Below are 12,796 nucleotides of genomic sequence, written 5' to 3'. Positions count from 1 at the left end.
TGAAATAGGAGAGCGGTTCGGATGGGCAAGATCTTCCCATCTGCACTTGTGTTTGGGGCAGCTGTGTAGGGTGAAAGGCTTCTCCTTTACTCATATTCTGCTTTAGCATTTAAAAATAAAAATAAATAAATATTTAATAAATAAATATATATATATAAAACAAAATTCATGCAGGAGCTCTCACAACCAAAGTTCTGACACCTTTTTTTGCTAGGAGACTAATACTGGTGACGTGTCCTGGCTTTTTGGCTCCCCACCTTCAGGTAGTTTCCCAGAAAACTGTGTCTCTTCTTCCCTCATTGCCCACAGGGTTTCTCCCCTGGCCATGACCCAGCTGCGGACAAGTGTTTGTGGCCACAGCCCAGCTGTGGTGTGGAGGGGGACGTTGGTGGCAATGGAAGGACCATGGTGTGGGTGGTGGGGCAAGGAGCGTGGAGGTGCTGTGCCATGGTGCTGGTGCCTGCTTTGTAGGTCTCGCTCCCAAGCGTGGTAATCAGGGTCTTGCTTGGTTTCTTGAGATCTAAAGAAGCCACGGTTTTGAATGGTTAAGTGGTAGGCGCATCTGTAGATACACAGTTGAAAGAACATATGTTACAGCAACCTGACAATTTTCAAGACTACTTCTGACAAACATCTGGGCCACCTCACCTGTAATTTCACTTCTCTTTCATCAGTGAGAAGGATCACGGCAATATGGCAAGAATCTTGAACTGCCTACAAATGATGCTGCTGCTAATAGAAACAACACTTCGCTTTACTATTGCACTCCCATCCCTGCCAAGAACACTTGCAGGACGATACACAGCCTGGCATTTGGAGTCAGTAACCTGGAAAAAAGAGCAACGATGTTTAGATCTAACCAGAAGACACCTCTCGGAGCACGTGGGGACTGCCCCAGCACACACGGACGCCTGCCACGCTTCAGTAGCTGATGGCATTGATTTGCCAGAAGCTTTCGGTGCTGTGGATCAGTATGACAGTTCAAACTGTTGAGTTATGGCTTTAACATAGATGTAATTAACAGGTTGTAGGCTCATTTAAGAAAATTACAAGGTGAATTATGAGGTTTGAACCCCAGACTCACCTGGCTGCTTTGCTGCATCGAGCCTGAGCATCAGCTCTGAAATGCACATCCCTGGCGAGCAGGCAGAGCTGCCTCTGTGCTGCGGGCTGTGCCCGGGGGACCCCGCCACATCTCCACATCACCAGCATTGCCTGGCCCACAGCATCTCTTCCCCCAGATGTGGTGAATCACCACATCTGCCCCCCACACTCAGCGTATCTTCTGGGAGAACTCGGATGAGTCAGGAAACTCCCACTCCCCAGCTGGACCGTCGCCTGCGGGCGGGTGTTTATCCCCCCCATTTCAAGGTCCTGCATGCAGAGGAGGAGAGCAAGGGCAGCTCCCCCAGGAGCTGCACGGGGGGGTGGTGGTGGTGGGGGGTGGTTTGGCACATTCCAGTTTTCACTTTCCCGGTGCTGCCGCCTCCCCAGCCAGGCCAGCTTGGTGGTCCAGCTCCCTGCCCGGTGACAAGGCCACTGGGGGTCCCAGAACGGCTGCAGCCCCCCTCTCTCACCAGTTACCATCCCAGGGAGCTGGCAGGCAGTGTCTACACCGTACTGGCCCTCAGCAGAACAGCCACATTTCCAAAAATCACCTATCCATCATCCCCATTAGCAGCTGCAGCTGCCTACAGTCTCATTACTCACATCATGACACCAATTACTCCTGCTGGAAACAATTACCCACCTGCCCACCGTACCCACACGGAACCCACAGCCGGGCAGAAGACACTCTCCATAGATTTCCAAAAGCCCAACCAGCAGCTGAGCTAGCTCCACTGATGTACCACCCTGAACCCCCCAAACCTGAAGAGGACCCAGTGTTTATACCCGTTGCCCCAGGATGGCTGCAGGCATCCTCACGCAGCTACGGAGCCAGCTGGGACAAGTCCCCTGGCCCTGACCCCCCAGGAACCAGTGTGTCTGCTTTTTCCCAAGCCAGGCGTGGGGCTGTGGGAGCTGGGGCTGCTGGTGTGAGCATAGCTGCATGACACAATTTTAGTTCTCATTTCTTGCTATCGCAGCACCCTGTTCCCTCCAGCCATGGTTTTCCTTGTCTGACAGGGTGCAGAGCTGATCCTCAGCCTGCGGCACACATGCTGGAGGGCCAGCCAAAATGTTAGCTTTAATGAGCTATCAACAGGCTTTAATATTTCATAGTGTTCTGATTGCGGAGTTACAGCTTATCAGAAATGCTGTTAAAATGCAGTGCTTTATTAACGGATTGATAGGCTTCACTGGGCACCCTGCTGTTTACTCACCACCATATTTGCTTTAAAACAAATAAATCACATCAGTTATTATCAAGAGTGGAGCAAATGCAGCCCCAGGCATGGTAGGGAACTGCTCCCAGAGCCAGTGCTCAGCATCCCTGATCCTGCTGGCTATGGGTTGGGACATGTCCCCAAGGCAAAGGGCTGGGGTCCCCGCAGCCACCCCTTCACGTAGGGTGGCAGAGCCAGTGCTGCCCGGGTAGGTCAGTTCTAAAGCAGCTGGGGCTGGGGCTGTGCCCCGCTCCGTGCCTGAAGCCCACCTTTCCTGCCGTTCCCAGCTCCAGCGCCCTTCTGCAGGGAGAAATGTCCATAAAGTGAGGAAATGTGCGCAGAATAAACCCCTGAAAATCCAGAAGGTAATCATGGCTTCTCATCGTCCACCAGCAGCCCAGCACCACTGACCTGCTCCTTCCTTTCAGATTATTTTTATGCAAACTCTGCCCAAGGCTGTACCATGGCTGAGAACCTTCTCCTCCCATCGTTCCTCCTGAGTGCCACAAAATCTGTAACAGATACAGTAGGCATGAATTACCCAAACGTAGGGATGACAGCAGGAGTATCGCTGACAGAAATCAGCAACGAAATCATTACGGGTTGAGTAAACAGGACAAAGGAAACGAAAACGTTACACACAAGGGTCACGTAGGTGGGTTAGCTGCCGTGTATCAGATTTGGCACGATCACCCAAAAGGAAACCAAGCAGAAAAGTGCTGGTCATTTTTTGCCATGTTTCATATTAGTAAGTTTTTCCATGACTAGATTAGACCTCCCCCTCCTCTCCCAGTTGCCTGAGGACTTTTGCAGCTGAGCTGAGGGTAATCAGCAAACAATGCAGCTGAGGGTCTTCAGTTATGGGGGCTGAATCAAGTGATGGATTGGGTCCCCAGAAGCATGGGCAATGGTCACTTCTAGGTGACACAGGGACCCCTGGGCCTTGCCAACAGGCAAAAAGCTACGAAACCTTAACAGTAGAAATAAAAACCAACAGAGAGGAAGAATGAAGATCTCACTCTCATCTGTGCCTTGCACAGGAGCCAGGGAGCCAGCCTGTCACTGCAGCTGTCCTTAAGTGTCAAAATCAGTGGTAGGCTCTGCACCTTGCATTTCCCCTCCCATGGGTCGCTCAGGGCTCAGGTATCCCTTGTCCTCATGTCCTTGGCTACCACTCTTCCCTGCATGCTTAGGTACCATTCATCCCCTTGTCCTTGGGTACCACTTATCCCTCTGTCCTCGGGTACTGCTCATTTCCGCATCCTTGGGTACCGCTCATCCCCACATCCTCGGGTACTGCCCTTCCCCACATCTTCAGGTATCGATCATCCCTGCATTCTTGGGTTCATCCCACCATGCATCCCTGTATCCTTGGGTACCATTCATCCCTGCATCCTTAGGTTCAACCCCATGTCGTTGGGTACCGCTCCTCCCCACATCCTTATGTTCATCCCCTGTCCTTGTGTATTGCTCATCCCCACATCCCTGGGTACCACTCACCCGCATGCCCTCAAGTACAGATTATCCCTACTCGGGGGTCCTGCCCCCACTCAGGGAAGATGGTTTCGGTGCAGCGGCAAGGTTTGGGGCACAGTCAGTGTAAAGCTCGGGTGGCAGGGACACCCCGCTGGTGGCCCCCAACACTGGCAGAGGCCGGGTGCGGGCGGGGGGCTGCCAGACCCGCACCGCCCTGGCGGAGAGGCCGAGCCTGGCCCGGCGCCCCGTCCCGCACGGCCGCCGCCCCATTAGCCCCTGAACCGCCGCCAAGCGGCCCCATCAATTTTTCATCGGGGATAAAAGCCCGGCGGGCGCGGATAAAACCCGGCGCTGCCGCCGGAGGGGCGCGGGATGCCAGCCGGCCCCGCGACCGTGGGGAGCTCCGCCGGCCCCGCGGAAGGTGCGCGCCGGGAGCGGAGCCGGGCTGCGCGGGGCGCGGAGAATGGCGGGCGGGCGGGGGCCGGCGCCGTGCGCCCGGGGGGGCTGCGGGGGGGCGGGGGGCGGGCGGGGGGCGGGCGGGCGGCGGGGCGCCCCTGGCTGCCGCGGGCGCGCTGGCTGGCGCGGAGGCTGGCGGCGCTGCTCGTCCTGCTGGCGCTGCTGGCGGCCGGCTGCGCCCTGCGCCGTCGCGCCTGTTCCGCGCCCCGCCGCCGCCCCCCGGCCGCCCGCCGCCCCCCGGCCGCGCCCGCCGCCCCGCCGCTGCAGCCCGGGGGTCCCGCCGCCCCGCCCGGGCCGGGGCTGGAGCTGCCGCCGCTGCCCCGCTACGAGGAGGTGAAGCATCTGCCCAGCTACGAAGAGGCGCAGCGCCACCTCCACTGCGCACCCGCGGGTGGGGCTGGGGCCGGGGGGTCCGCGGCTGAGCCCCCGCGGATGGGGCTGGGGGTCCGCGGCTGAGCCCTCACCCCGCTGCGCACCCGCGGAGGAGGGCCCATGGGGACACGCCGCTGGACAGAAGGACACCACGGTCCCCACGGGCCAGGCTGGCGCGCAGCCCTAAGGGCCAGCAGCGGCCCCAGGAGGGGTGCGGTGCCAGACACGGAGGTCTCTGGGAAGAACCTCACGGACCCCCGGGCAGACCCCAGCCCCTGGGAAGGCCGGGCACCGGACTCTGCCAAAGGGATGTGCAGGGTTCCCAGGGCACACCAGGGCTCCCCAGAGGGACACGCCACAGCCCTGGAGGGACCTGCAGCCTCCCCGGGAGCGTGGGCTGGGCAGCACGATGGCCAGGGACCGCTGCTCAGCCCCCGAGCCCGGGCACGGGCCGGTGAAGAAGCGGAATAAGTCATCCAGGAGGAAGCTGACTCGGGGACATCACCTCTGGGACGATGACATTGCCTCTGATACAAAGACATCACCTCCAGCACGATGACGGGGTGATGGAAAGAGCTGGTTGCAGTTCGGTGCTGCATCCCCAGCTCCCCTTGCTGGGAGCGTGCCGTGGGCCTGGGAATGCCCAGCTTGCTCGGCTGTGGAACCGGCAGGAGACCACGCGCAGGGCCCGCATGCATGACTGCACAAAGCCAGGCGGCCAGGGCGATATTCCTTGTACATCTGTTAATCTGATTGTTGCAGACACACGGCCTAGCTCTGCGCAGGAAAGAACACAACCTTCCGTTTCTCTGAAGACACCGGGCCATCATATATTCATATGAAGCACTTAGTTCTCATTAAAAGCCTTAAGAGTAGGGTGAAGGTACCTGAATTAAAACTAACAGTTTGCATGTCAGTACTTGAAATTTTATAGCACGGGGCAACCCTTGACTGAATTGGATCAATAAAAATATACTTCGGAAACAGAGATTCTTACATACAATCAAGTCACAAAAACGTCTCTGCTCCCCAACTTTTCCCCATACCTTACAGAGTAAAACAGCAGTGCAGAGGAATCCATATGCCACAGAGGACATGTTAGTATGTCCAATTTTAGGGGAAGGCAAAGAGGTGATCCCAGGAGAGGACAACAGCCAGACAACAGTGGCAACTGCTGAATAGGTAATGGCCGTGCTCCCTTTATATTAAGACAAGGCTCAGTGCACAATCATCTGCATATTCCACTGATAGCATAAACCCAAGTAACGTTATAGTCATTGCAATTCAAATCACATATACGTTCAGACCAATGATGGTAACACAACTGTATTTATGGAGTCATGAAATGTCAGCTGGTTTGGGAGCTGCTGAGTAAGTGTGACATGGGATATCTCTGATCTCACAACAATAAAGAAATGGAAGCCTCAGAATTTCTGCTTAATATGTTTAAGTTCCCTTCCAACCACGATTCTATGATATCAATCCTGAAATACAAACCCCAATAAATTGCCTTTTATTTTTGTTCCATTTTCTCCCTATCTCTAGATGACATCATCAAGAATTACATTTGTTTTAGAAAGCTTCTAGCTTTTCCATTATTGGTTATTTATAACTTTGACTATTCTGAAGTGAATAAGGCAACTGAAAACAATACAACTTTAAGAAGCCAAATTGGCTTCCCAGGACACCATGCTATAATGTAAATGAAATCTGTCCCTTTTTAGAGCAGCAGCAAACAGCTAAGCCCTGCTTGGGCTCTCTTGTGCTCACTAAGCAAATTTCATATCTGCTTCTGCAGAGATTTTCATCATTTACATACCTTCAGCTTTAAGTTTTCTAAGCAAACCAGCAGAAACCTGGTCCTGGGGCACACTGGCAGGTCTTGGTGTGCTTTTTTGCAATGACATGCAGTCAGCTGCAGGGTTGGTATTTTACAGGAAATCTCAACATCCAGAGCACTACAAGCTTCCAATCCAAAGGAAAAAGAGCAGAAAAAAACAGGACGGAAAGGTTTTGTCTCCTACACACCTCTGTGAGTTGAGCTGGATTATCCATGGTCTGTGAAGGGCAGCACATGCACACACCTTTGCCAGGTCTTGGCCACAGTGATCATGGATTTAACAGACAGACATTAGTGCCTATTCTTGCATTTTTTTTCCTTCCATGGTTGTTATCATTCTTTCCATAGTATTTTCTACCTTGCTTTTGTTTCTAGATATATCACAATCAACCCCAGATTCTTCTTTTTAATTGATCATATTCATATTAATTTACAAAATAGAACAGAACTTATGCTATCTTGTTATTAAATGCCAGTTGGCCTTAGGGGTTTTTGTTGTAAATTCTTATTTCTATGGATAAGCAAGGTAGAAGCGCAACTGGCTGTCCTCATCTCCCAGTCATCAATATAAACCAGTCAATAATTGAAACAGAGTAAAATCATACCACATATCTATTTTGGACTTAGAACTTTCTGTTTTGAACAGGAATTAATATGCAGATTGGTTAATTTATATGGAAACCCATTGATTAACATTTGGAATTACAGTAACAATTAAGTTCTTCACTGACCATTCACTGCAGATGTGTCTACCCAAAAAAACTTAATTCCTGAAAGAGTAATCACTTGCAACTGTTTATTTGTCTGAGGATTGCATGCTCCAGTTTCTTAAGGAAAGCTGAAAGAAATGATGTCTCCTAGTTTATTCACATTTTTAGGAAGCAGTGTCAGTGCTCGTTGTCATGGGCGTGCATTTCTTCTCACTAGGCTGAGGGTACATCCAGCACCAGGCAGATCACTCCCATTTCCAAGCACTTTTTCCATTTTTCCACCTCTCAACTTTTTATTAAAGCTTTAAAGTAGGAAAAGTAGCAGCAGGTATCTGTCCCTTGCAAAGAAGCATTAGCTCTTTAATAGCTCTAAAGAAGACAGCACAGGCGCTGCGGGAGAATCTTTACTGGCATACCTGCAAGTTGCCTGTATCACGGTTAAGCTGACCAATTAATCCCGTACGCTTCCAAAGCTAACAGCTGCAGGAAGGGCATCACTCTGGCAAAATACGAGGTTCGTATCTTGCCAAAATGGTACCTTCTGTTTTACAAATGACAAAAATTCCCAGTTAATTTTTTCTTAAAAGTTAAACTGTAAAGGAATTTATCATTTCAGTCAAGGGACCCAAACCAAACACAGCGGGCTTACATCACTTTTCAAGGAGATTTACCAGATATGCCCAAAAAATCACATCAAAGCTGGCACCAGGCCAGTATGATCCAGCTCTCAAATCGCTTTACTGCTTGAAAAGGAGCATATTTCACAGCTTTGAGGCATTTGGCATTGCTAAGACTCACTCTGTCCATGTAATACCAACTTTTTGATTCCTATTTGGTTCTTCTGGAATCAGCAGTACCGACACATCAGAATTCAATGGATAGCACTTCTTCCCCCCCACCCCCTTTTACCACCAATATTTTCATTCACTGTTCATTAAAATCTACGTATTTGCTGAAGGAGTGGCAAAGACTAACTCTGAGAGGACCACAGGACATTTTTTGTTATCTATGATAGTGACTTGTACCTTTTTGCAGGAGGCAGGTCGATAGCTCTGGATGCAGTCCCGCTGCAGCTGAAGGCAGCCCACGCCGCCCCCCCTCCGTCAGACGTGCCCGGGCCATTTCTGTTAGTCAACGGGAGCTGCACAGCTCCAGCTCAGCACCTGCTTTGCACACTGGCTCCTCGGCGTTTTGAGAGCCGTCACCAGCTATCCCGGTCTCCAGCAGGGGAGAGGATGGTCTCCTCCCAGCTCCCCGCATCAGGCAGGGCTCAGCTAAGAGGTGGCTTGGTCCCGCTGCCCACTCGCGCAGGCCTGCTGGGTGACCACAGGCAAGTGGCTTCACCTGTCAATAAGGGAATGACAACCCTGGCCACCTTCATCGAGTGCCATGACGGTTATCGATGTTGATTGGTTTGAGGTTTGACACCTTTCCAAGTTACATAATTTGCCTGGCTTTCCACCATCTGACTGCATTATGGACATCAGCTTCTTGGAATCCAAAAATCAGCTGGATTTGTGTGGCAGAGAGGCACAACGAAGCCACAGAGCCAAAGGCTGGCATTCGGTAACCTGCCGTTACCTCTCCCCTCCTTCAGACAAAGATGCTTCTGTGACACAGCTTCTGGCCTCTGGTGTAAAATTGATATATCTGCAGTCACCTTATGCACAGCATCTTTTAGAGATGAAGATTTGTTTTCCTGCAGTAGGGAATGGTTCTATACAAGCTATGAAATTCAGCCTTCACGTCAGATGATTCAAAGCTTCACCCTGTTCCAGTTCCAAAGAATAAAATCCCACAAACATAGATCTCAAAGTCTTACTGTCTTAAATATCAGAATACAAAAAATACTTTTCTTTCTTCTTCTGGACTATTAAAAAAATGCAAACCATAAAAAATTGAAGCTGGAAGTAAAAATGAAGCATGTTTCTTTAACCATTTGCATTATCTGGAATAGTTGCATCCAAAATGATAGTTAAAATGTGGCATAAGGCAAGGTTTAAATTTTTTTTAATTTTCAAATCCAAGAGGAAGTTCCGAAAATGCTTTTTTCACTGCTCTTCGTTGCAGTCACCCATCAGTAACTCCCCTTAGAAACATAGGGTGGCTGCTGTGCATTGTAAACAGAAAACTGTCCACACGGAACAGACAGATGGCAAGGTCTGTCCATCGCCAGATGATGGACAATGCATGAAGGCTGGGATGTAAAAATGGGTGTCCTCTAATGCAGGGCAGGGTACTGACATTAACAGATTGCTTAGGTTTGTTCCTCACTACAGTACTAGAATGGGGTGAAAGATCAGCAAATTTTTACATTATTTCCAAGCCCACGTGCAAGGAGAGCCAACTACATCGTTTGCCATGTTTGAAAATTCAAAAGACAGAAGTGCTACCTAACTCACACAACATCTTTTCAGTATGTTGCTTTCCTAATTCAATTATGGCTTTTAAACAGCCAGCTTAGCATTTACCTTTACCTCACTTAAAGATACACTTTTCACATTCCCATTTGAATCTCCCTTCTTACAACCAGAGAGAATCTATGGTGGTCAAGGTCAAATGAAGTATGTGAACTGGAATACGCATCCTGCTATAGCAAAATTGGGGTTATATTTGAGTAACTGATCCATCACAACAGCAACTAAAACAATTACATTTCTATTGCGTTAATCCCTACTTCTTAAATAGGTTTATGATGTTTAAAATTAAATAGTCAATAATTAAATAGGGTGCTATCCATTTTTAAAATAGGTATTCTTAAATCATTGAAGAATCAAGTATTCTTGCACTGGACAATAATACAACCAGTAATTGCTTAGCTATTTCATTTACAGCTCTGGAAGGTTTTAAATCAGGGTTTGGACAAGGAGGTAGTATGACACAAACACAACAAGTAGAGTGAAAGTACTTTCGATCTTACTTTGCACTTGCTAATATGCCAGTCTTTCTGAATACATCAGAAACGGCCCACTGAAGCAGATACCCAAGGTTTGGTTTGTTGCAGCTTGTTAACATACCCAAAACATCTGTATCCTTCTGTTATCTCTTTTTACTTAACAGATGGCATTAAATGAACTATTGAAAATTACTGAAAACAGGTACAGACACAGTGCAGAACTTCAAAACCCCAGACAAACCAGCACAAAATTATCTTGGACTGGGCAAATGGAACTTTTCTGGGAACTGCACTTGTGATACGTAAAAACCCTGGAACAATCCCAGGGAAGCCATATAAGAATGTTTCCTTCTGAGAATATTCTGAAATCTAGGTTTCATACCCAAGGCTGGAATTGTACCAGGTTACCTGCATATTAGAACCTGGTGAAAATAAAGAATATTTTTTCCAAATATTTATTTTTCCAAGATACTTATTTTGCCTTGTATTCTATTTAACACAAACATGGCATATCATTCAGGACTGGATATGCACGGAAAAAACCCAGATCTCATCAGCAATAAATACCTTAAAGTCTTCCTTGTGCTTTGGCCCAGGAACTAACCCACCTTTCCCATCACCTAAAATAGAACACTTCTCATCAATACCGAGACATGGAGAGCCAGCTTGAAGTACTGCTGTACCACCTTCTGTGAACATCGGCATCGGCTGAAGATCAGCCAGTCTGAGACAGTACCTTTGCAAGCGTGGCATCCATCCCACTGTTTTATCTCAGTCTTTGCCATGGCTAATTGTTGCACCAGGCACTTTTAAGCAGCTGAGTGAATTTGCTGCCTCTGCTGTACCTCCAAGTGGCCCAAGAATAAAAGAGCGAGATTGAGCCGAGATCCTGAACTTTGTAGCACCGCTAGACTGGTCTTCAAAAATTGCTTACATTGCATTACAAATCTGAGCCAAGTTTCATAAATTTAACATTAAACACTTGCCATTAGTGGTATTTTGGGCTCATTTCTGGAAAGTAAGTGCTTTCTGCAAGTTAACGGAAGGTGTTTACTTTGCCACATGTCAGCACACCAGAATACTGCAGAGCTTCAAATGAGCTACATCAAATACATTGTTTTATTTAGCAGTCAGGTAAATCAACAGAGATCACTTAATGCATCACCTACTAGATACATTTAAAAAAAATTCCGTTTTTATTAAGAAATTTATGAGCTGTGCAAAAAACCATCATATAATGATTTACAAAAACGTTTGCCAGATATACAGATATTTAACATTTTGATGGTAATATTTCAAAGATACATATTATACAATGTCAGTTATGAATAACTTGCTCATATATTTGTAACGCAAAAGGCTTCTGCAAAGAACATCTAGCATATGCAGCCACTTTCATATGTAAAACAAAAATATATCTTGAAATAACACAAATGTAAAAACAGTATTTTCAAATCAAGTGCTTGGTGCAGAAAAAAATATGTGGGAAGTTCTTCCTTATTTTAAATGAGTATGGTATTTCAGCCTTAAGGAAGCTTTCAATATTGTCAATTATACGTGCTAGATGCTACAAAACCAACCAACAATTCTGTGTGTTACTTCAAACAACACTCAAAGCACATTCCACTGCATTTTAAATTATTTATCTCAGAAAATACCTTTTATTGCTAAATTGTTTGCTGCAGGAACAAACCTGAGTTGCTGAAGTAATCTGAAATCATCTATTAAAGAACTTGCTCATACATACGTAGTACCAGAAGTATGTATTACCATAACTGTGAATAAAATATTCCTTTGTATTTATAGGTGCAAGCAAATCCTTTTTTTACTGTTCAACACTTAGTTTGCTGAATTTGTCTTAGGGCAACTTAAACAAGTCTTTTCAGAGGTCCCTGAGTTTGCAGAAATAACCAAACTACTTAACTAGCTGCTTAAACAAGGAAATTGGTAGTTGGAGGCAACTGAGGTTAAATAATTTTAATGGCAATGAAAATGTAAAAGCCACTAATGGAAAGACAGTAAATTTTCCTTTTTTGTCATACATGTATTATGGACTACAAGGTAACTACTCGCTGGAGTTAGGCCATCAGAACATAAACCCAGATCCAAATGAGACTGTAGTGAATCAATAATTCTGCCTGTCATCCAGCCATTAGCAAGAACCACAGCAATTCTCACTCCTGTTCCCCACAAAATGTTTGCTGAGACTTTTTTTAATGTGTCAAAATATGCCAGTACAAAATATCCAAGAAGCGCTCATTAAGGCAACCAAGAGGACAGTTATTGCTGTACAGTTACACTGGCTCTCACTGCGGGACTGGTTGCTGCTCGTTCTCGTTCTTTAGCAATTTCCATCTCTATTTTGGCTTTGATTTTATTCCAATCAACTTCCAGCTGTAAGAAGAACAGAAAAGGGAGTACGCAGAGGTCAACTAGCATTATATAGAGAGGTCAAACAGATAGCTATACACTAAACAGACAATTTGAAATTACGATTACAAACATTATGTATCAATCATTACACAGCACTTCACATATAAGCGACAACTTGTCGACACACTAATGGAATGTATGAAGGCAGAGTTGAGTTCTAACAAACTGAGCTTTCCACCTTTAAAATAAAACAAGCTTGATATCTTAACAAATACTAATACATCTCATTGTGTCTGGCAAAAACCCATTAGAACACAAAAATAACTTGGATCAAGTCATTACATTT

At 47.3% G+C, this 12,796-nt stretch overlaps 1 protein-coding gene across 4 annotated transcripts in view; it reads right to left on the bottom strand.

Annotated features, from left to right (window-relative positions):
- Positions 1-11,250: 11,250 nt before the first annotated feature.
- The window catches only part of IFT80 (intraflagellar transport 80), a 53,829-nt gene continuing 52,283 nt past the window's right edge, over positions 11,251-12,796 (bottom strand). For all 4 annotated transcript variants that reach the window (XM_055723331.1, XM_055723328.1, XM_055723330.1 and 1 more), the window contains one exon: positions 11,251-12,471. Coding sequence is in view for 3 of the 4 variants with exons in the window: in XM_055723328.1 (XP_055579303.1) it covers positions 12,358-12,471 (114 nt within the window). In the remaining variant the exon portion in view is untranslated. The remainder of the gene's footprint in view (positions 12,472-12,796) is intronic.

The sequence above is a fragment of the Falco cherrug genome, chromosome 11 (genome assembly GCF_023634085.1).
Source record: "Falco cherrug isolate bFalChe1 chromosome 11, bFalChe1.pri, whole genome shotgun sequence".
Taxonomy (NCBI): Eukaryota; Metazoa; Chordata; class Aves; order Falconiformes; family Falconidae; genus Falco; species Falco cherrug.
Note: the sequence above shows the minus strand (reverse complement) of the source record. Positions and strands in the feature narration are given on the sequence as shown.